Source organism: Eublepharis macularius, chromosome 18 (genome assembly GCF_028583425.1).
Source record: "Eublepharis macularius isolate TG4126 chromosome 18, MPM_Emac_v1.0, whole genome shotgun sequence".
Classification (NCBI taxonomy): domain Eukaryota; kingdom Metazoa; phylum Chordata; class Lepidosauria; order Squamata; family Eublepharidae; genus Eublepharis; species Eublepharis macularius.
The window spans coordinates 9057344-9081334 of NC_072807.1; the positions used below are offsets into that span (position 1 = coordinate 9057344).

General features: G+C 48.2%; 1 protein-coding gene across 1 annotated transcript; it reads right to left on the reverse strand.

Moving 5' to 3' along the window:
- Positions 1–592: 592 nt before the first annotated feature.
- LOC129345635 (uncharacterized) lies at positions 593–23308 on the reverse strand. Its single transcript, XM_055002857.1, has 20 exons — positions 23134–23308; positions 21013–21069; positions 19596–19633; positions 17614–17754; positions 16529–16591; positions 15961–16081; positions 13271–13363; positions 12935–13095; positions 11181–11266; positions 10667–10750; positions 10140–10202; positions 9309–9386; positions 9124–9212; positions 8823–8859; positions 8337–8485; positions 6502–6564; positions 5411–5486; positions 3882–3966; positions 3449–3536; positions 593–2530 (listed from the first exon to the last, which is right to left on the reverse strand). The coding sequence occupies exons 1-20, from the start codon at positions 23302–23304 to the stop codon at positions 2420–2422; spliced, it is 1854 nt and encodes a 617-aa protein (XP_054858832.1). The 5' UTR covers positions 23305–23308; the 3' UTR covers positions 593–2419.
- Positions 23309–23991: the final 683 nt, after the last annotated feature.

Consider the following 23991-nt stretch of genomic DNA (forward strand, 5'->3'; position numbering starts at 1 on the left):
CCAGAGCCAGGGCCTTCTCGGTCCTGGCTCCAGCCTGGAGGAATGCTCTGTCGCAAGAGACTAGGGCCCAGCCAGATGTGCTATCTTTCCGCCGGGCCTGTAAGACAGAGCTGTTCCGCCAGGCATACCGTTGATGCTGGCTAGGACCTCCCCACCGGCCAAATAGAGGAAAATCTGCCCTCGCTATCAGATGCTTTCTCCGCCCAGCCTTTCTATTAAACACCTGTGGAGAGGACTGGGTAGTGAATCCTTTTTTTTTTTAGAAGTGCTTCCACATTGTTTTAAATATTTATAATACTTGTGTGATTTTATTTCTGTTTTAAAGGGTATATATATATTTTCATGTTTTATATTGTATGTAATCTGCCCTGAGCCTGATATTGTGGGGAGGGCGGACTATAAATTGAATTAAATAAATAAACAAACATGTTTCTATAGTTGGGTGGGGGGGCAGTAAAAGCTACCTTGGCTTGGGTCCTCTTCCATGTGGGCATCTTGCCACTGAATGATTCCAGGAGAGAACTTTCCCTGGCAAGAGTTAAGACTTCAGCTGCATGTCAAGATGATACCCAAAGCGATCACTAGATATTCCTTCAGGAGCACCTACTCATGGCTTTTATTCCTGTGATGAGATAGATCTGCTTACACATCCACTGTATTATGAGCTACCTGAGCTGTAGCATTTGTACAGCAAGCCTGTGACAACACACCTGAACTTAGTTCTTGGGAATTTGTGAACAAAACACAAACCAATTCATAATTAAGCCAGCAATTCTCAAGGAAAATACAGCTTGCTTAGCACCCAAATGTGACCACCTTAGTCCCACCTAATTTAAATCTAAGGACTGAATAACATTCTAAAGAGATACCCCCCCCCTTCTCTTACTCCTATTTACTTTCTACAAATAGCCTTCCATCATGCTAATCGGAGCCCGCAGTGTGTTCATCCTTCTCAGCTGGCATTCTTCCTCCAACAAAAATGCCAAACTCTCTCTGAGTTAACTATTCCAAAGTACAGAAGGGCTTTTAAGCCAGCGCACCTGAATGCCCTACCTTTAGCAAAGACGCTAGGAAGATTCAGTGGAATTCCCAATTCAGACAAGACTCTACAATTGTGACAGCAACAGCACTGACTCGGTAGACCACATTTTCTTTGTCCCAAATTTTCAGAACCAAGAGCTGAACTGATCTCTCCATTATTTAATCAGAACTGTTTTTCTCCAGAAACAAAATCTTCCTGACTAATCAGAGATCAAGATTAACAAACTACTCTGTGTATGGTACATTTTTTTGCAGCTGCTGTTAAGTTACATGATAACTAACTTTTAGGTTCTCCTCTCACAGGATGAGAGTTTGCTGTTTATGACTTAGGTTGTAAAACAGTAAGAAGTAAAAGTAAATAGCCTTCCAGCCAGAGCACAGAATGACTTTTCATAATCTTCCCTGTCTATTCTCCAGCTGTATTTTGTGTGGCATTTGATGGATTCTGAATGCCAAGTACGTTCTCCTCATCTCAAACACTGCTCCTTAAAGGCAGGTCTGTGAGAAGTAGATAATCCCAGGATCCTAACTGCTGGGTCCTTTCCTCTGATTCAGAGACTTGTGTGGAAAGCACTTGAGAAAACAGAAAGGGGGCTGCTTTGTATGAACGTCTGTGTCCTATCTGACCAGAGACTTCCTCGGTAGAAGTGTGTGGTGACCTCCTATGCAGAGGGAACAGACTGACTAACAACTTCTTTATTGGACCCTTTGAAGCATGCTCATCTTCTCTTACAGCTGTTTCCCGTCAGACAGGAAGGAGATTGGACTTCATTAGTGCTTCCAAAGGACAGAACTGCACCATTGCAAGCGAGTAAATCTATTGCAACTTGAGTCTCTGATGCTTTGCAATTGGACCTTGCAAGATTGTTCAGAAATCGGTGGTAGGCGAATGCTCGTGTCAACACCCTCCCTAGCTAGGTAGAGTTGTTGGGCCTCTGTCAAAGTGGATTCTCTTTAAAATTATACATCCAGCCCTGAGGCCAAGTCCCTTTTTTCATCTAGAACTAAATGCTGAAAGCTGTGAACAGTAACTTTTCAGTATGTTTTTGTCACCAGGAGAAACAACTGCACTGTCTGTCTGAGGGCAGAACTAACTACAGTCCAATGAAACCCAATCAGAAACAGAATCCTCTTAAGCTGTCCGTGTTCCTTTGTCTCCATTGGTCCTCCCCAACTTTGTAAGCAGAGACTGGTCCAAGCAGAGGTACAAGAAAAAAACCCTAACCATAAATAAATCACTGTTCCCACTACTCTGAAATTCCCAAGCACATTTCTGTGGAAAAGGGGTGGGGGAAGCAATTCAGTTCTCTGCCTGACGTAAGACAGATGCCCGCAACATAAAAGACAACCCCTCTGGAAAAGCTGTCGGCCAATCCCGTCACCCAAGAATGTCGTAATAAATGGCCGGTTTTGCTGTTACACCCCGAAATTCCTCCAGCTTCAGACCAACCCGGAACAGCAGAGCTTCATCCCACCACTTTGCCATGATCTGTCAAAGAGAAACGTGGTTAAGAGAGAAGCTGGTGTGGGGAGAGGCCCCAGAAGCTACTGGTAAATGAGGCTCCCGGAGCTGGAAACCCTGAAGGCATCACAGTCTTAGTAAAGGTTCCTATATTGCTACAGCAGAACACGTCTACTTTCGAGGAAACTGGCTTGTGGCAATTACGAGCAGAACTGGCCACTGAGCGTGTAGGGTTGTCTCACAGCACCACCGGTGAAACCTGCCAGCACACAACCTGTACCACGCAGACACAACGTGTAGACTCTGCTCCCAAAGGGTGGGGCCCTTCCCACTAGCATCCCATGGAGATCTACCTCTGCAGGAAGTCAGCCCAAGAAATGGGAAGGCAGATATGCCTCAATGCTTCACTGACAAGCTGACACATGATGTGCTCGGAAAGGGAACGGGTTAATCACGAGCCTGAATCTAATAGTGCAGTTTTCTATGACAACAATAGCATTTGATGTCTGGGCTTATCAACATATCTCAAATATGTCCCCTTCCTTGACACACAACACGGCCCCTTGCCAAAAAAGCAAGATGACATTTGTTAGAAGTCCTTGTAGGAATCTGAAGATAACCAGAAAACGCACTTCTTTTCCCCATGGCTACCCTCCCTTTCAGTTCCTGGAGTGCCATGCCTGATCGCTGGCTAGTAAGGGGCAGAAGGCTCCTTCCCTCTGCCCTCCTCCATATTGACTAGGACAGGAGGCAACAGGCAAGCAAAGGTGACAGTCAGGAAATCACAGTGAATAAATACGGAAGAGAACGGACACTTCTGCTCTTTCTACTTGATCTGACAAACAAGTGCAAAAACCCCCAATAAAGTGTCCTACTCTTCACTGGATGAGGTTGGACCCATGAGTAAGAACAAAAGAGAACCAACCAAGGAAGGGCCCTGTTTACCTGAAGGCTGATGGGGAGCCCTGAAGTAGTATATCCTACGGGCACCACCAGTGCTGGAATGCCCGTGAAGTTGGCCAGCTGCATGAACCTGCGAAGGTCAAGCAGGGAGGAAGAGTTACTTCTAAGGTTGGTGCTCTCTGCAGACTGGAGTCTGGGGGCATTTTTCCTTTCGATGACTGGCAGACCTTGGTTTGGAATCGGGTGTCAAACAAACTGCAAGTGAAGCAGCTGCTCTAGGAATTTTTGCTCTGAAGAAGGCACCTCCAAAAGGCAACCCAGCCGCATCAAAAATTTCAGGCATCCCACAGGCAGCTCATCCTTTAGGAAATTCCGCCAGCGTGACGGGGTAAAGTTCTTTAGAAGCATGGCTTGATTTCCCCCCCCCGCCCCCCCAAAATCCCATTACGGACTTTTTGCTTGGTTCTGCTCTCACCTCATGGCCCGTAGGGTAGTCTGGGAATCACTACACCCTGTCAGGAGATCAGAGTCCTGGATTCTTGGGGCTGGACATGCAGTGCCTTGCACAAGATATAAACACACAGTGAGAAGTCGTCCCAGGCTCTCCTCTTGAGGAAGACATGCTCTCATCCCTCAGCAAAATGCTGAACCTTCTAGGCTGAACCTGAAATACTGTTTCCAAGCTGCCACTCCCCGAAAGCCATTACCCACCAAAGATTAGCCAAAGTTTCCAACTAATCAGCTAAAATCCCAACTAGGCACGTTCTTTCCAAAAATGTATCTAGATTGTAAAGACATCTTGCAGCCTGCAGATATTTGGAGGAGATGCAACAGCAGGTGAATTTTTTAGGAAGTGCCATAAAATTATTACTTGCTAAGGCTTTTAATGAGGTTTGAGTTGTGGGCATTTTCAAGGGAGGGGGGCTAATTTATTTGTTTAGTATGTTTTTATCTGAGGGGCTGATACAGCATCTCCCTCCTTCCTTTTTATCCTCACAACAACCCTGTGGGTGTTTAGGCTGAGAAAAAGAGAGAGAGGGAGACTGGCCTAGGATTACCCAATGAGTTTCACGAGAAGTGGGGATTCGAACCTGGGTCCAGCACTCTAAGCACTACACCATTGTGGCTATAACTTAGAATTGTCAGCCGACTTGAGCTGGTGGGTGATACAAACATTTGAATAAAACAAAGATCTCTTCAACAAAGATCACTTCCAGTCCTGGAAGTTTAAAGAGGAACGAGAACTGTTTGACACCTTTTACCTATTCCATGCAGTTGTCTTCATCCGGCAATCTTTGCCTCACGCATGATATTTTGACATCTTACATGATGCCAGTCGTCAGTCAGAACAAGCAGCCTTCTGCAGCATTTCCATGCCACAGTAGCAGGCAGGTGGGAGGAGCAAAATACTTCTGTGCCCCCTGCACGAAAAACCTAAGAAATCCTCATATCTGTCAGTAAAGGGGAAATCCATTTGGGCCTTAAATCTGTACTCCAGATGCCAAATGGTCAGCAGCCGTTTTTCACAAAGGGGGAGGGACGATAGGCAGCTATAAAATTAGCCATGGGTATGACTGAAAAACTCGTCCGCATCAAGGCAGCCCTAAAGCCTAAGAGAACACGCAACCAGGTAGGAGTCCATCCTCAAAAAGGTAATGAGGCGTTCCAGCCACGCACCACCTCCACAGCATCTGCTCAGGAGGCTTAGAGCTCTTGCCACCAGCTGAGTGGGCATTCCACAAGAAAGCAAGCCTCGCCCAGTCAGGAAACTAGGTTTGGCCAGAAACGATACTGGACAGTGCTAACCAGGGCCTCCAGTACAATCTGTGTGCTTTGCAAATGGGACTGTGATGCTTTAAGGGAGAAATGCAAATCTACAGTCCTTGCTTCCACCTATTTTGTCACTCATGAGCATGTCTGCAAGAAGAGAGCAGGGATCCAACCCTTGAACACAAGCACAGCCCTTTGCAAGCTCTTAAAAACTCTGCTAACTGCAGGAGATACCTGGAGAAAGGAAGCAGTGGACATCTGCAAAAGTTTCTCGCAAGAAAGCCATGGTGCGGCTCCGCTGCCGATTGGCCTGCAAAACAGAAGGAGAAACCAAGTATGTTAAATGGTGCTGTCCCATAAAGGGCATTCGGTTAAGAGCTGGCATCTCCAGGAAATCCGTGCAAGCGAAGGAGCTCGGGTGAATACAGCCAAATGCATTCAAGCAAGAGCAAGACCTGATATTTGTGGCAAGAAGAGAAAGCATAATCCCTAAGGCAAAAGGACACATTTAAAAAATTATGTTTTTTATAGTCCACCTTTCTCATTGAGACTTAAGGCAGATTACACAGTGTAAGTCAATTTGATCAACAGCCAGGACATTTGATGGATAATGCAATAGCTAATGGGAACAAGGAAGTGCCCTGGATGTGTCCAGTTGCACTGGGGGTCAGGTGTTATCAGAACAATGCATTCTATCCAAAACCAACTGCAAAAAAATCCCACAGAAAATGACCCATTTTGAACTGACACGGCGTCCATTTCCAAAAGTGGGAATTGGGGCACTACAGACTTTTCCAGTCAAGCTGAAATTTAATGTTTTTTTAGCAGCAGAGCCTGCTATGCTATCTGCCTGCTGAAGAGCAGCATGGCTGCTTCTCTCACCAAGCAGTGCTGGGCCCAGGAAGAGGCACAAGGTAGTGCTTATAAGCGTCACGGTTTCCCACAGCTGTGGTCAAGGTACCGGCAGCACCGCTGGGGCTTGGCTCGCTCATGCTTTGTGCGCCTGTTCAAGTACAACCCTCATCTCTTTTCTCTCATTCCCTGCAACATTTTCACAGGTGGACACTGTCCGCTCTGACGCTGGGGCCTAAAAGACTGACTACAGGACGTATGATCCGATGCCTTTCTTTGGCACCGGGATCGTCTTCAAATGGCTCCTGCTAACCAACTGCACTCTGAGGGGCGATATTCAGAGGCAAAGTCCTGCTGCAATGGTCAGGCAGTCGCTTAATGGCCCCCTGCGTGCTGCCAAGTTTGTTTCCTTTCTCATCTCACCCCTGCAAGGGCTCTTCTCTCTTCCCTCCTCCCAGCAACCGGTTTTTCACCTTAATATAATCCAGAGCTGTGAACTGAGACGCAAGTGCAAGATTCAAACGAGTCTCCAGATTCTGAAAAAAAACAAATCAGGTAAACTTCAGAGGGCAGACACGGGATGTTCCATCTGGGCATATAAAACCACATCCACACCCACCAGCTTTCTCCCTAGCATGGGATGTTGCACCAAACCCAGATCCTCCATGCGAAGAGACCAAGAACCACAGAGCAGAACCCTTCTGCCACATGCGCTGGCTTGTTCCAGCATGCAGGACACCCACACACCTGTCACACCCACAATGCAGGAGTCCCCCCCCCCCCCCGAGATCCTATGGAGCAGAACCACACGAGGTGGTTCCTCTACCATCGACTCCCCTTTGAAATGCAGCCTACTGTGGTGTGGCTTTTCGTCAGACGTTGCTCTCACATCCCAGGCTTCTATAACCATGAGAATCAAAATAGTAAAGAGTCCTGCAGCACCTTTAAGACTAACCAACTTTATTTTAGCATAGGCTTTCGAAGACCACAGCTCTCTTCGTTAGATGCATGAGAGCTGTGGTTCTCGAAAGCTTATGCTACAATAAAGTTAGGATGAAAGATTTTTCAGATTCTCTCTCACTTGAGTGATGGGAATGTAAAGATCAGAGTGCAAGGCCTTCTCATCAGCTACAGGGGAGAGGAGGGGTGAAGAAATGGGTCCGCCAAGAAACAGCTACCCATTCACACCACCCGGACACTCTAGTCTGGCCCACTTGCCATTTTGTGCCCCACGGCACTGATGGTTTGGCGCTGCCTCAAAATGGCTGCTCTTCCACACAAGGGCTTTGGCATCCCACACGTTCCCTGGAAGTCGCTTCGATCAGCTAATAAGCAGTTGCTGATGGTCCCTGGCCCCAGGGAGGTCCGTCTGGCCTCTACCAGAGCCAGGGCCTTTTCGGTCCTGGCTCCAACCTGGTGGAACTCTCTGTCTGAGGAGACTAGGGCCCGGCGGGATTTATTATCTCTCTGCTGGGCCTGCAAGACGGAGATGTTCCACCAGGCCAGGCATTTGGTGGGGGCTGGGCTGCCCTCTCGCCAGTCACCACCCATGCAGGAGCTCATAAGCGTGACGCAGGACATGATGCAAGAGCCAAGCCCTGTGCCTAAGATGCTGTATTTTAATATTTATATCTGCCAATTGAGAATTTTTTATTGTATATGGAATAGTGTTTTAATGTTTATTTATAATGATTTTATTGTTTTTAAACTGTATGTTATTAATTGTATGTTGTCACACCGCCCTGAGCCCGTCTGAGGGGGAGGGTGGTCTAGAAATGCAATAAATAAATAAATAAATCCCAGGCCTTCGGTTTCTCAGCCCTGGACCTCCATGATAAAAACAAGCAACTTGCTCCGGGTGCTCCAAGCATGAGGACCCCCCACCCAAGTCTGCAAAGCAGGAATCCCCGCCAAAATCCCGAGTCTCATCCATGACATGGCACCATCAGAACTGAGAGTGCCGCAAGGTGAGAACAAGCAAAAAATTCTGACTCCTTCCAGGCCCAAGTCAGGGAGAGAAGAAGCAGCCACAGATGAGGCCCATATGACACAAAGCAGGGCATACCAGAGCACCACTAGACCAGAACAGGCAGCGGGAGACAGGGGAGGGAGAGAGCCTGCCAGGTGAAGAGCCGGAGGACTCCTCCCTAAACTGTGCACAGGATTGCCCACACCAGGGCACACTCCCCCACAGAGCTTGCAGCCACAAGGAAAAGGAGGACACAAACGGGGCCCCGCCTGCTCTCTTGCACAGGTCTATTTGCACGAACAGCCAATAACCAATCCGGGGGCCCCCTTCACAGTTTACCATTTGCTGGAAGTGTTTGCTGAAATCAGGTTGCAGGAAGTCCCTCATCTCGCTCAGCAAGGAGACGACGTGTGCCACGCGGATCTCCTCCACCTCCGGCAGGGACACGTCAACCACAGAGGCCCCCAAGCCCTCCAGGAACTCGACAGCTGCACGTTAGAGGCAGAAGGGGGAGAGGAGGAGGGGTCAACATACTTCTTCGTATTAGTTGGCAACTCTGGGAACAGTGAGCACTGCCTCCAAAAGAGGCTGCTGAAAAGGGGGTCTTTATGGCCGTTAACTGGACAAATAATACCGATCAATTCTCGAGGAGGATTTGGCCACTGATCGCCACAATTATGCCGAAACACACAGCCAGAATCCACAGCAGCACCTGAGCACCTGCTTTCAAGGGCTGGTAAGAACAAAACCAAAATGCATCTTTTTTTCCTGCAACGGACTAACAGCCAGCTACTTTTCTGGCCACGAGGATCACGTGTGGTTTACCTTTCTGGCAGACACTTAGGACTTCTGCATCACAAGCCTAGCGGACAAGCAGAGACGAAGTCAGTTAGATTATGACCTTCCCATGGTTCTTTTCCCCGAAACACCAGAAGGTATTCTCCATGACCTCCTCCTCCCCAGGAATCCACCACATTCTCAGCCCGGAGAGAGAACCATGCCATGACTTTACCCTTCCCAGGCAGGGGGCCGTAGACACTCACATCTCTCTCCTTCAGCAAGGACAGTAGGGGATTCAGACCTGGATAAAATCTGCAACAGAGACTGTGCAGGGTGAGGTGCATACCTTAAAAAAAGTCCAGTCGATCCCACATTTCAAGCCTTTTAGATCAATGGTAAGGACTTCAGAGAGGGATGGTTTGGGTTGGCCTAGTCCTGCAACCGATTAAAAAAAACGAGAGACCAAATCGAAACAGGCACAGCATCCACACAGCAAAAGGAGCATTGCTGCGAGAGGGCTGCAAGTCTCACCATATGGATATAGGGGATCTGGGCCAGCCAGGACAGAATACGCAACTGCTGCATCGGTTACTGAAGCACAGAGAGGGCCTGGCCAAGATAAAACACAGCAGGTGAGCGCATCACGGTGCATACAGGCATCTTGAGGGCCCTACAGCTTAGGAACCCCTGCTTTCTTTTTCAACAAGGCAAGTTTCTAGCCCCTCGAGGTATGAAAACATAGTCCCTAAACATGCAAAAGAATGAGGTGGCGGGATGGGCTGCACCACTCAAGATGTAGGAGGAGAAAAGGGCAGCACAGTTCTGAATACTCCTTTGTGTGTTCAAATGCAAATAGAAAATTAGCAGAACAAGCAAAGGGCGGATCTAGAACTTCTCCCCCCCCCCCTATTTCGTCTACATGGGAGAACATTCAAAAATGAAGCCCCTTCCAGTTTGAAGGGTCCATTCTAACAGCACAGTATTCTACCATGGTATTCCAGCCTCTATTTGCAAATGGGCAGAAACGCCCACCAGATTCCTCAGGGCTAGAGGGGCACTTCCGTGCTCTGCGGCCTGCCTCTCTCCAGCCAAGCCCTCCCCACGTCCCCCCCGCTTTTCCAAAGTTCCAAATTATGAAAAACTGAACTTTCAGGTTGAGAAAATGCATCTGCAAAGAGTAAGTCGATGCAAAGTAAAAAAGCGGTATGTAAACACTGACTTTCCACACTCTCCTACAAAGGAGCTAAACAAACTGCCACACGCACACAAACACACATACATATATGTACATATGACACACACACAGCACATTTCTTGCAGCTCAATACAGTCACCAACAATGCAAAGAGATCTCCTTCTTACCCATACTAACAGTAGAGTATGTGAGTGGGTGGCTGCCGTAGGCACTGATCCGTCCAAACGTACCTTCAGACGAGAAGGAGCAGGTTGGTTAAATGCGTAAAACGGCACCAAACCAAGGTGCCAGAAGTGCGGGGTCAGGCCTGGCTGCAGGCTGAGGGCCGGGGCCTGTGGAAGGAGGAGACTGAAGCAGCACAACCTGCCATGGCCTTCTCGCCCCGACCCTAATGCACCCACTGAAGGGGCCTTGATCCAAAGGAGCAGGATGGGACGGAACCCTGGGCTCAGATGGAGGACGAGCCCAGCACAGCTGCAAAGCTCCTAAGATCTTATTTCCTTTGAAGATCCTTCAGAAGAGGCCATGATGGGGGAGGAAGAATCCTCTGTCTCGCTAACTGAGACCAACTGCCCGTTTCCAACCTGCCCGTTTCTCAGCAGGGGTGGTAGTTGACGTTTTTCTGCAGCATCCTTTCCCCCTCCCCACCAATCTGGGGAAGCTCGGGATCCCGAGGCGAGGAATCACAGCTTACCTTTAAGCCCCACAATCCCACAGAAAGAAGCCGGAATCCTCACCGAGCCACCTGCATCGGTGCCAATAGCCAAGGGGCAAAGACCTAATGAGAAGATATTCTGTGAGTTTAATAATAACAACAACAACAATATTCAATTTATATACCGCCCTTCAGGACAACTTAACACCCACACAGAGTGGTTTACGAAGTGTGTTACTATTATCCCCTCAACAATCACCCTGTGAGGTGGGTGGGGCTGAGAGAGCTGTGACTGACCCAAGGATACCCAGCTGGCTTTAGCTGGCGTAGTGGGGAATCAAACCTAGTTCTCCAGATTAGAGTCCTGCTGCTCTTAACCACTACACTAAACTGGCTCACCCTAGATGTTTCTAAGACCATCAGGTGCTGCCTCCTCTAGATCTGTCCCCATAAGCCAAGCCCTTTGTAGCCCTTCTTTCCTTCTGTCCACTTCTCCCTCCGCCATTCCTCTCTTCGAGTGGCCTTCTGCCATTTGCCTCCCTTGTAACCTCACCTGCCGCCACAGCTGCCCCAGAGCCGCTCGAGCTCCCACCGGTGAAATGTTGGGGGTTGTAGGGGTTTCTCGCCGTTCCGTGGTATCTGGAAGTAGTCAAAGAAGAGGGAGAAAGCCTGAAAGGTAAGGCCCCTGCATATTTGCAAAGGATTCCCAAGAGCAAACTAGGATTGCCAGCCAGGACCGTCATTATTATCATTATTGTTACTGTTATTATTTTTATTAATGTCATTTATAGTCCGCCTTTCTCACTGAGACTCAAGGCGGATTACACAGTGTGAGATTAGTACAGTCAATATCAAGGACATTTCCATAAACAATGCCAGAGGGTAAATAAACACAAGTTTACAAAGACACAGCATTAGCAAGAATACAGAGTTGGAGAAATGCTGAAACAGGACATAAGCAATTCTAGGACTGACATTAGACAACATGAATCACAGGTAGTATACAGGATACGTATTTAAAACAACAGATAGTATATAAGGCAACATAGTGGTGAAGTCTATGGTCCCTAACTCATGAGTGAAGTATCTTGACAGCCCTCCCTACAAAACAAAAGCCTTTTTGAATAATTCGGTTTTGCATTGTTTACAGAAAACTAAGAGAGTGGGGGCTCTCTTGACCTCCTCAGGCAGGCCATTCCACAGGGAACGTTGAGGACGTACTCCCAAATAACAGCTAATGATGTTGTCATGGCCCAGTCTGGGCTCAGTGACAGCGAGGACTCCTCAGGAGGAGAGGGGATGCGTGTAGCCAGCCAGGACTCCTCAGGAGGAGAGGGGATGTGTGTAGCCAGCCAGGACTCCTCAGGAGGAGAGGGGATGCGTGTAGCCAGCCAGGACTCCTCAGGAGGAGAGGGGATGTGTGTAGCCAGCCAGGACTCCTCAGGAGGAGAGGGGATGTGTGTAGCCAGCCAGGACTCCTCAGGAGGAGAGGGGATGCGTGTAGCCAGCCAGGACTCCTCAGGAGGAGAGGGGATGTGTGTAGCCAGCCAGGACTCCTCAGGAGGAGAGGTGCTCCATGTATCTGGCCCTGACTCAGCAGAGGCCGGTAATCAGGAGCCACAGCTGCTGGCTAATTGGAGCTTACAGCCAGCAGCTGAGGCAGTACTCCCCAGCCCCAGCACCACAGGGGAAGCCCAGCCAGGGGCTTCCACGCGCCCCCAGGTTCACCCATGCCCAAAGAATGCCGCAGGCAGAGGCTAGAGCTGCAGGAGAGGCGGTGGGTGCAGTGCTCGTCTCCTGAACCGACGCCAGATGCTGGAGACCGATGATGAGTAGCAGTAGGATGGAGCCCCAGCAGCTGGCTGTTATCCACGCCTTGCTATAAAAACTGAGCTGAGGGAACTGTCAAGCATGGAAGCAAAGGGTCAAACTACCTGCAACCACTCCGTGTGCCATGTACCTTGCTCGTGCCTGCATTGGATCTGACGCTATTGGTAACTGACCTTGGACTGGACCTGACCTGGCTTTTGGGCTCTGGACTCACTCCTGGCGTCTACCTTGTGCTCTGACCACAGACTGGACTTGGCTTTTGTACCTTGGACGCCCCCTGGGCTTTCGTGTGAGGGCTTAGACTTGGGACTACCAGCTTGGGCAAGCCCGGCCCGTGACAGATATCTTATGGCTACGTATTGTAAGGAATTATCTGCTGTGAGAGGGGCTGTCCTTCAGGGAAGCCTAACCATTATGAGCTCTCTCCCTGACACCCACCCGGCTGCCCAGAAAGCCGCAGAATACAAGCTACCTTACCTGTTGGGGTTACAGCCTGTGGTCCCAGTGCCCAATTCATGCATGTTTGATACACCAATAATAACAGCTCCAGCCTCCCTCAGCTTTCTAGTCACAGTGGCATCCTCGGTCTCCGACTCTGTGCCCAGGTATTCTGTTCCGCTTCGATGGTGATACGGCACCTAATTTTATTTTGAAAGGGGAGATTCTATATCTAGATCAAGGGAGAGAGGTGATTCCTAACCAGATCCAAAACAGTTCCCAACTAATCCTTTACAAGTGTAACGTTCAGGTGAATATCCCCCTTTCCCAAAGGCTGTCTAATTCAGTAAAGTCAAGGCAACTTAGATAGCATACCACTTTAATCTCCTCCTTCAGGCACACAGGGATTCCATCCAGAAGAGACAAAGGGTGCTTGTTTCTATAGCGAACAGTAGAGGCTTCGGCCACCTGTACATGGAGAGATTTTAAAAGTCAGTCATATAATATATTATTACACTCAATTCTGAACCCAGTCTAGAGTGTTAATCAAAAAATCCACACAACACAGCCAGTGACAAACAGGAGATTTTTCTACAAACCTGAGAGAAGTCCCAGGTTTGCAGGAAAATCTAAAATCTTAAAACGTGCATGCGTATGTGCGTTGGGGGATTTAAAACCCCCAAAATAATAGAAAAAGCACCTGTAGCTTTAAGAAATGAATGCCCACTGAAGACTCACAAGACTGCATTCTGAGATGCTGGTAGAAAAGAGCAAGAGTCCAGTAGCACCTATAAGACTAATAAAATTTGTGGTACGGTATGAGCTTTCAAGAGTCACAGCTCTGAAGAAGTGAGGCAACTCAGATGGCCTGGTGATGACCACCACGCAACTCCCCCAGGCAACTCACCGCCGTATGACTTCCCAAGGCCCTGCAGCAGCCACTGAACAACTCACCCAGAGACTCACTACCGCTCACCTCAGTCAGACCCTACGGTAGCCAAAGAATGCCTGGCTGTCACACAACTCCCCCCAGGCCTGGCAGCAGCCATCACACATCCTGCCTAGGTGACTAGCTACCATGAGGCTCATAAAACTTGCCCGGATCTAGTGGTGACTTACTACTGAAACATTTTTTTTCTATATCTCACTGTCCAGGTCCCCACAGGATGCAGTAGAAATCTTAGATTGCTGCCTGACAGCCGTAGTGAAATGGTTGAAAAATAACAAATTGAACCCAGACAAGACTGAAGTGATGCTTGTTGGGAAGGCAGAGATCTTGAAGGACACTGTACTCCCCGCTTTCGATGGAGTTCGTCTGGCCCTTGCAGACTTGGTTAAAAGCCCCTAGGGGGTTATACTGGATCCAGTGCTACTACTAGAAAAACAAGTTAAGGCAGCTGCAAAAAAATGCTTTCTACAGTCTCACTCTAGCCTGGAAGATGGCTTCTTATCTCAACACGGCCAACCTGGATCCATGCTATGGTAACATCAAAACTTGACTATTGTAATGGACTATACATTGGTTTCCAATCTCAGTTAACTAGGAGGCTCCAATTAGTGCAAAATGCTGCAGCTCAACTGTTAGCAGGAGCGAGCAGCAACATGAGCATCACTCCCATCCTACAGTCACTCCATTGGCTACCTGTCAGTTACTGTGCTCAATTCAAGGTATTGGTTCTTACATACAAAGCTCTTCTCAGCCTTGGTCCCGCATACCTGCGGGACCGCCTCCCTCCCTATGTCCCTCCATGGCAGCTTTGCTCATCTGAACAGGGTCTCTTGCAGGTGCCAGCCTGCATATGGGCAGAATCAACAGCAGCCCATACACGGCCTTTCTATGTGGTGGCCCCTACCCTGTGGAACGGCCTGCCTGAGGAGGTCAGGAGAGCCCCCCCTCTCCTAGCTTTCCGCAAACAATGCAAAACCGAATTATTCAAAAAGGCTTTTTTTCTCAAATAGGAGGGCAGTATTGTAGGGAAGGGGTCTCAGATATTCCGCTAATGAGTTAGGAACCATAGACTTCACCACTATGTTGCCTTACATATTATCTGTTGCTTTAAATATGTTCTCCTATATACTACCTGTGCTTCACGTAGTCTAATATCAGTTCTAGAATTGATTATGTTCTGTTTCAGCAATTCTTCAACCCCATAGTGGATCCTTGCTAATGCCATGTCTTTGTAAACTTGTATTCATTTACCCTATGGCATTGTTTATGGAAATGTTCTTGACACTGTATAGAAATGCCTGTCCTTGCCACTGATCGTACTAATCTTACACTATGTAATCCACCTTGAGTCTCAGTGAGAAAGGCGGACTATAAATGACACAAATAAAAATAAATAAATAAGTAAATTGGCTGGAGAGTTGTTCCGCCGTGCTTATGGGAGTTGAGGCAGACGAATCATCCAACCGGCCCCTCTCGGGGTGGGGGTGGGGAATATGTCCGCAACCCTACATATCCTGAATCTTAACCACCCTGTCCTGTGGGTCTGAGGTGTGTGGTAGAGGCAAAACGTGCTACCTATTATGTCCAATATTGTATTTTATGACTGCTAGCAATGTTTTTAACTGTTTTAATTGTTTATGTATTATGTTGTACATCTGCTTTGAGCCTGCATGAGGGGAAAGCGGACAATAAATTAATTAATTAAATAAAGAGGCTACCAGAGTAAGGGAAGATGGGAAAGCAGAAGACTGGGTGGGGGCAGATAAAGGCAGTGGGAGAGAAGGAAGCAGGGAAGGGCGGGGGGGGGGAGATGAGGGCTGGGGGGGGGCAAGAGGAAATACTGTGGGTAAGAGTATTACAGGGGGAAATGAGATGCCCATCTCCCCCCATCTTTATTCCTTCTGGGTCTCCTGCTTATGTTAATATACTAGGAACAAAGACAAAGAACAGTTGAATAGATGGACAAACCAAACAGGATCTCAACCAGACAACTCAATTAGAGAACTCCAGCACAGAGGAGAAGAACCTACCAGCTTCCACCTTAAGAGACTGTATCAGGCAGGTGGGGACATTTCCCCATAAACAAAGGACGTGTCCTCCAAGGGAAGCAGCATACCTTGAGTATCTCTTCCCGATCCCACTGAACAATTGCTCGGAGTTGGGGACTAGATTTCTCAGCATCCTCCAGGGCAGCCACAATGTTCTTGGCCACCTGAAGTGGTGTTACCTCCCCAGATCTAGGAAACAGATAAGCATCAAGGTAGGAATATTTCAGTTTCCTTGCTCTCCTAGTCAGGGCCCCAAGTTCTATGGCCAACTCTAGCTCTGAAAGGTGCACCCTCTTTGCTGAAATGTTCTGCGCACATCTAGGTTACATAATGTGATGCACTAATTGAAGGGCTGGTCCAAAATGCAGCAGTAAAATTGCTAAGAGGGATCAACCACAAGGAATGTAGTAGACCCGTATCAGAAGATCAGAAGCCAGCATGGCAGATAATTCAAAAGGCTTGTTTTCACCTATAACGCCCTGCGGGATACCTGAAGGACAACTGGCCCTTCGCTTAGGGCCAAAAGGGTCATGGTGTTGGTTAGTGTCATTAAACCAGGGTTTTGCATTACATCTGATTTAACTCACAGATAAAAGAAGAGGTCCTCCAGAACACGGATTGTTTCACTTTGCTTACCGGTAGCAATTCAGATAATCCTGGATCCCTCTGAAACTGAAGGTAGCAGTAGCAGAACGGGAACTGTGAAAAGGTATAAGGCAAGAACTGAGAACAAACCCGTCTGGCAACAGAGAAGCAAGAGGGTGGTAACCAGTCCACTTTAACCAAGGACCCCTTCTCTCTCTGACATTAGGCAGCAGCATCACCTACAACTGCCTACTTTTTATTCTCCACAGACAGCAAGTTCCTAGCCAGGATGAGGCCATGCTACATCTAGGAGCCAGCCATTCCCAGGGTGCCCCCAGAGAAGGCCAAGTTCACAGGCTTCATCTGCAACAACATTTGATATAGAGGCAGGCAGAAGATACAGCTTATGAGCAAGGTTTAGGAATGCAAGTTTTTAAGAGACTCGGAATATTCCTGCGGGCAGAACGAAGGGTAGACAAGACAGCAGGGACTTCTCCATGTAATGTTTACAAGTGAGGTTATGCTCAGCTTTTCAGTTGTGGCACTCACAAGAGGTCCTGCACAGCATGAACAAAACGGACAGACCACTGCCAAGTTCTGCCCACGAAATAATAATAATGATGATGATGATAACAACATTTGATTTATATACTGCCCTTCAGGACAACTTAACACCCACTCAGAGCAGTTTACAAACTATGTTATTATTACCCCACAACACTCTGTGAGACGAGTGGGGCTGAGAGAGCTCTGAGAGAGCTGTGACTGACCCAAGGTCACCTAGCTGGCTTCAAGTGGAGGAGTGGGGAATCAAACTGGTTCTCTAGATTAGAGTCCTGCCACTCTTAACCACTACACCAAACTGGCTCCCATATGTACAGATCGCCAATACAGTTTGTCCACCGTGAGGGATCTTCTCCCTGAATTCCTAGATATGCAATGAAAAAGCCATTGTAGGATGCTATAGACCTCCATGTAGCGGCTTTACAGAAGGGAGATGATTCGTTCAATCGCACGAGAACAGACTCCCCCCTCCGATACACACAACTTTCTCTTGGCTCTTCCAATAAAGCAGCAACTTTCCTCATTTCCAGCTCCAGCCACAACTCCCCACCTCTTCCTGACCACCCACTTGCCTTGTCTCCATTAGCCTTTGGAGAATTTCAGAAAGGTTTTGCGGTTCCGAAGAGTCAGTTTTGCTTTCCGCAACAACCACTGGGGTGAACGTGGGGTCTTCAAAGATATCAAGGTAACGCAGAAGGGTGAAGTTGTTGATTCTGAAAAGGAAAAAAACTTGGAACGTGGTTGCGGCTGTGGTACCAGAAGGGTTTTTTCAATTCTCCCCCATGCACTTTCCTCAGTCTAAAATCACAACCCCCACCCCCCAAGTTGACGGACAATGAACATTGGGGCAATGGCATGCACAAAACTGGAAGAGTTCGACACTGGCCACAATGGAGGAATGGCTGACAAAGGTGCTGGAATTTGCAAAAATGGCAAAACTTACTAGGGGTGTGCACCCCAAAAAGATTCGAGTTTCCTGTTTTGGTTTTACTGAAGCGGGAAAAAAGATTTGGGAAAACCCAAATCCTGAAGCAGCAAGTCGCTTTGGGATTTGGGTATTTAAAACTCTTCGGTATGCTTTGGAAAGCTTTAGGGAGAGCAGAGGCAGCCACAGCACTTTTCTTGCTGTTTGCTTCGGAAAGCTTTGCTTTGGTATTTCCGAATCAGCTCAGCAATCCTGGGGCCTATTCGGAAATACTGAATCATTCCAAATTGGGACCGATTCTGGTTAAAAACCCGAATCGGAAACCCAAAGCACACACCCCTAAAACTTACTTCACTGATTAGAAAAAAGTCAGTATGTTTGTTGATGAATAGAAATCCTTCATATATTTTTACATGAATTAGATAATCATGATTTGATGATTTGTGGATTTAGGAATTGGGATACTAGAAAAAAAGATTTCCTCTACATAGGCGGGGTCAGGGAGAGTCCAGTGGCACCTGACGTGGGCTTTCGAGGACCACAGTTCTCTTTGTCAGATGCATCTGGCGGGGAGGGCTGTGGTTCTCGAGGGCTTGTGCTGCAGTGGAATTGGTTGGTCTTGGTGGTGCTGCTGGACTCTTTTTGATTTTGCTACTACAGACTAACACGGCAAACTCCTCTGAACCTTTACAGAGGCAAACTGATCTCCATATCAGAAGGAGCTGTTTGCATCTGCATATCAGGAGATGTTTGCATCTACCCCGCCCCCCCTCTCCTCCTCTATATCTGACCAGTTTCTTTTGGCCCTCCATGCATCTGACGAAGAGAACTGTGATTCTCGAAAGCTTATGCTACAATAAAATTGGTTAGTCTTAAAGGTGCTACTGGACTCTTTTTGATTTTGCTACTACAGACTAACACGGCTAACTCCTCTAGAAAAAAAGAGAGTAAGTGTAAATTTGAAAATGATACCAGTATTTGTTGCGGAGAAAATCGGAAGCCTAGTTTATGTAGTCTGTTCTTTCTTTCTATGTTGTTTCTATGTATTATTTGTATGTTTTGTTATTCTTGTATATTGGTTGGCTGTTTTTGTTTGTTTTATTAGTTTTTGTGTAATTATAGATTCTTAGGTTTTGTTCTTTTGTTATATAAAAGTATAAATTAAAAAGACAAACATTGGGGCAATGGCATGGGGTGAGGACCTAACTGCAGGTGCTGCTGTTTCCATCACATTCGGTGCTCTTATGGTGGCATTAAGGCAAAAGCAAGAACCTGAAAGACCCAAACACAGAGCCCCTCATTGGTCCTTAGGGAGACAGCTGACAAGCTACTGTTTAAGTAGGAAAAAATAATGGTAAATACGCCAAGGCACACTTGGGCATCAGGGGGAGCTGTGGCTCAGAGGTACAGCATCTGTTTGGCATGCAGAAGGCCCCAGGTTCAATCTCCAGCATCTCCAGTTAAAAGGGTCAGGTAAGATGTTATTTGAAAACCCATAACCTGAGATCCTGGATTGCTGCTACCTGTCTACCAGAGAAGGTTAACTTTACTATGTCAGTTCCTCCAGTTTGCGGCCTGAAGAAAAAAACCTCTAGTGGGGAGATGTTCTAGCAAACAGAAAAGACCTACCTCAACAGAAGTGGCAGTAAAACAAGCTGCCCAAAAGCCTATAAAGAGAAAAAGAAACCATTTGTGAGTCCCTGCAGATTTCTTACAGCCTTGGAACAATGAACAGTTAAACTTGACACCAGACCAGACTTCCAGAAGGGAGCAGAAAGGAAGGAGTCAGGGCACAAGCTCTAAGGTGCAGGCAGCTCGAATACAAACAGCCACAGCTCTAAAGCCCAAGCTTTGCCTCTGGTCAGGCACAATTAAGATTCAGACATGCACTTAAGAAGCCTTAAGTGTTTAATTAGCTTTTCTATATTAAATCATTTTACTCCTGGCAAGAGGTGCACCACAGAAAACATTTTAGGTTCATTACCATGTATAGTACATAATAATATTACAGAATCTCATCTTTCATTCTAAGCCTTTATTAATAAAACATTCAGCATCATTATCAGCTTAATCAACAGAAAATCATACCACCCATTACAACTACCGGCAGTTCAGTTGAAGACCTTCTCCATGATGTTTTAGCCTGTCCTTTATATTTGGAACCCAGGATCCTAATTACTCTACACTCTTTCCAATTCTGATAAATTAGTTTACATGCTATCCGATGTGGTTTCCTCTGTTTCCTATAAGATGGCACTTTTTGCCTTGGCCGCCAAGAAAGTTAGAGCAAGTTTGGTTTCCAAGAAAGCGTTCAATAGAACTAAATGGTAAATTTTGTATTTGTTTGATAACTGAGAAATTTTAAAGGCGTCTGTAACCCAGAATTTTAAATGTTTGGTTGTAAGTATGTCTTAACTTGTTAAGGCCAATGGCCTTATACAATAAAATTTCTACCTACCTACCATTATAACTGCACAGGTCATTAAAGCTCCCTGGTTTCATTCACAAAGTGAATGCATGCTGGCTCTTTCTTACAAACAGGTACACAAACATACGAGTAGATTGTACGTGCGTACACTGTAAGAGTAAATAGGGCCCTTAGCAGTGAGACCCATAATTGGTGACTTTGCAAAAATTAGAGGCTTCCAACAGGACACAAACACCAGCGCAGCAAGCAAAAAGAGGGGAGAATCTCCCCCACCCCCCACCCCAGTTAGCCTATGTCAATTTGTATGATTTTTCTGGGGAAGAACGTTCAAAACTGGAATCCATCACCAGCAGTCTTCAGAGGTTCTCTTCATTCTCCACCTGATCTTTCCGACTCTCTGAATCAGTGGTTTCAAGGTTCCACTTCCATTATAAACACGTATCAGGAACTTCCCAGGGGGGAGAAGCTGCCAAGGGGCAAGGGCGGGGGGTTAAGAGCAAAGAAGCAACAGGCAGCTAAAGGGCTACGTTTTTCACGCTTCATATCCCCTTCTGAACATACTTTTACTGAAGGAAAAGATGTTCTAAGGAGAATGAAGATTAGTCACTAGATACTCACAGTATTGGCCAAATGTGCACAAAGGCGCAGCGGGAAACCTGAGAGCCTGGGACTCCACTAGTGAAAGAAGAAGCAGAAGAACGTGTAAACAGGGATATAAAGGCCAGGCTGGTAACTACACACGCCCCCCTCCCCAAAAATGGAGACTTAGGACCCAGTGGGAGAGTGTTTCGGACTCCCAGCACGCTCTGCTTGCTGACCTCAGCATCTGCAAGACAGTAATTTTTAGAAGAATGATTCCAAAATGAAATTGCCCACCAGAATTTATCAACAGACCAGGCGTTATTCTTAATCGGGATGTGGGCTCTTTCTTCCACTGCTGGTATTAAACCAGCCAAGCAGAACCAAAACTGTTACCATCACATACTGCTGTTTGAATGAGTACAATTCTAATTTTGTACATATCTAAACTTTGCACAAAAATGTCACTGTCAAGGTTTTTTTTAATTTAAAAAAACCCTGTATATTCTTTCTCTGATCTGGTATTCCAGTGGGGTAGCCAAGTTAGTCTGCTGCAGCAAAACTAAATAGGAGTCTCTTTTGGCACCTTAATCAGCTTTTACTCCAGCAGGCATTTTTGTGGACTAGAACCCACTTCATCTAATGCATGAAGTGGACCCTTACCAATCAAACACACACACATATATATATGAGAAAGTAATTATAGGCAGCAAACTCATGATAAATACTCTGATTCTCAGCATGGCCCCATCTCTGGATGCTTAAATCCAGTCCTTGCTGGCAAAGCCAATTTGGAAGGGAGCATATATGTTAAGCAACCCCTCCTAGCTGGCCTTGCCAGGGAAGCAGAGACTTTAGGGCCTGGCTGCATGCGTTTGTGTGGGATGGGTAGACCGGCCCTCAGGTAAATGTTTCTCCGAAGGCAGAGCAGCAGGAGTGCCCACAGGTGATTCATCCAGCTGGTGGGGGACTGATGGGCAGGCAGTGCATAGCCAGAGAATTCCTCACAAACTTATTTTTACTTTACTTTAGCTGCAGATGGAGAACAAACACAGCTTATAGCGTTCTCCTATCATTCCTTTTTTCCTCATAACGTCCCCGCGAGGTAGGTTCGGTGGTGAGGGTGTGGCTGGCCCAATGAGCTTCCACAGAAAAGTGGGGCTTCAAACCTGGTTCTCTCAGATCCTAATCAGATGCTCTAACCACTACGCCACACTGGCTGAAACCACTGTCCAGCCGCTGCTCTCTTGTTTGGGCAGAGACTCTCTTTCCCCATTACAGCATTTTCAACTCTGGCCCAATTCTCAGGCCAAAGTAAACATGTCCTTGGGAGGAGTTGTGATCTTTCTGCCCTCATTTCAAATGCCAGCACCTGCATTTCTTCTTACTGCAAAAGGCAAGAGCAACTTTGGGGGATAATTAACAAGGGCAGCCCTTAATTAAGTCACACCCTGCAAGAAACCATGACCTGGATAGCACAGGTGAGCCTGGTTTCATCAGATCTCAGAAGCTAAGCAGGGTCGGCCTCCAACGAAGACCAGGGCTGCACAGAGGCAGGCAATGGCAAACCACCTTTCTTGCCTTGAAAACTAACTCCACCAGGGGTCGCTGTAAGATAGCTATGACTTGAGGGTGGGATTTAATTTGCTTTGACCTGATAGCCCAGATGAGCCTGATCTGGTCAGATCTCAGTTCAGCAGGGGCGTCCTTGGACGGGAAACCTCCCAAAAAGGCCAGGGTTGCAGAGGCAGGCAATGGCAAATCACCTGTTAGCCTCTTGCCAAGAAAACCCCACCTGGGGTCGCCATCAGTCAGCTATGACTTGACGGCACTCTCCACCGACAAAGGCTGCCAAACCCTCCAAGCCCATCTCCACTTCAACGCCCCTCGCCTTCGGACGGCCCCGTCGGACAGAGCCCGGGCAGGCAGGGTCGGGCTGCTCGGGATCAACCGCGAGTTTCCAAGGACAACGACAAACACCAGCCGGCGCCCTCGCGGCTCTCTTGGGTCGGGGGCGGTCAGGCAGCTCCGGGCGAATTCATTCTGAAGCGCATTCCGGACAGCTGCAGACCCGCCGCTCCGGTGCCTGGCGGGCCAGTCCTAACTCAGGCGGCGGACGCGGAGCTCCCTCGGGCTGATCGCGCCCCGAAGCCCACTCACCACGTCCGTGGGGGCCCGCCGGGCTTGGTGACTCCGGCCGGGCTCCCGGCGCTGGAAAGCGGCGCCCGCCGCGCCGGTGGCTCGGCGCCCCACGAGCAGGTAGAGCAGCAGCGGCACAGAGGCGGCGGCCGCCCCCAGCCCCAGCAGCGCCCAGCCCGCGTCCTCCTCCATGGCCGGCCGGTGGCGACTGGAGACGGCGCGCTGCCCCGGCGGGCGGGAGGGCGGGCAGAGGGCGGAGCGGCGGCCGCCCTCGCCGCCTGCCCCGCCCGGCTGCCCCGCCCGACTGCCCCGGGAGGCTGCGGCGGGCCGCGTCAGGCCAGGTTCGCTGCTCCCCGGGCCCGGGCGCGCCTTCGCTGCAGCCGGCAGCAGCTGCCTGCCCGGGCTGGCAGGCGGCGGAGCGGAGCCAACGGCGAGGCGCGGGGGGGGGGGGCGCTCAGGCGGCGCTTTCCCGTCCGCCGCGGCTTTGCTTTGGGTTCGTGCCGTCCGCACTGGGCGGCGGCGTTGCGCGCTAACAAGAGGCGCTGCGCTTTGGAGCCCCGCTAGAGCGCCTGGCGCCTGCCGTGGGCTGGGGAGGCGGGCCGAGGGCGGCCTGAAACATGCCAACTTCGGGGGCGCCTGATTTTTTAAAAAAATGAATTTTATTGAAAGATTTTTTTAAAAGAAAAAAATTAAAAATACAAAAGAGGAAAAAAACAAGACAAAATAAACAAAAAGGGGAAAACTTTTTATTTTGTCTCTGACAAATATTGGCATGATTACAGAATTCACCCTTGTCCTGTTATTAGCAGAATAACATTTCTCGTTTTTTCTATAATCCTTCCCCCCCCCCCTTGATCTTCTAAACCGCAACGCCTCCGT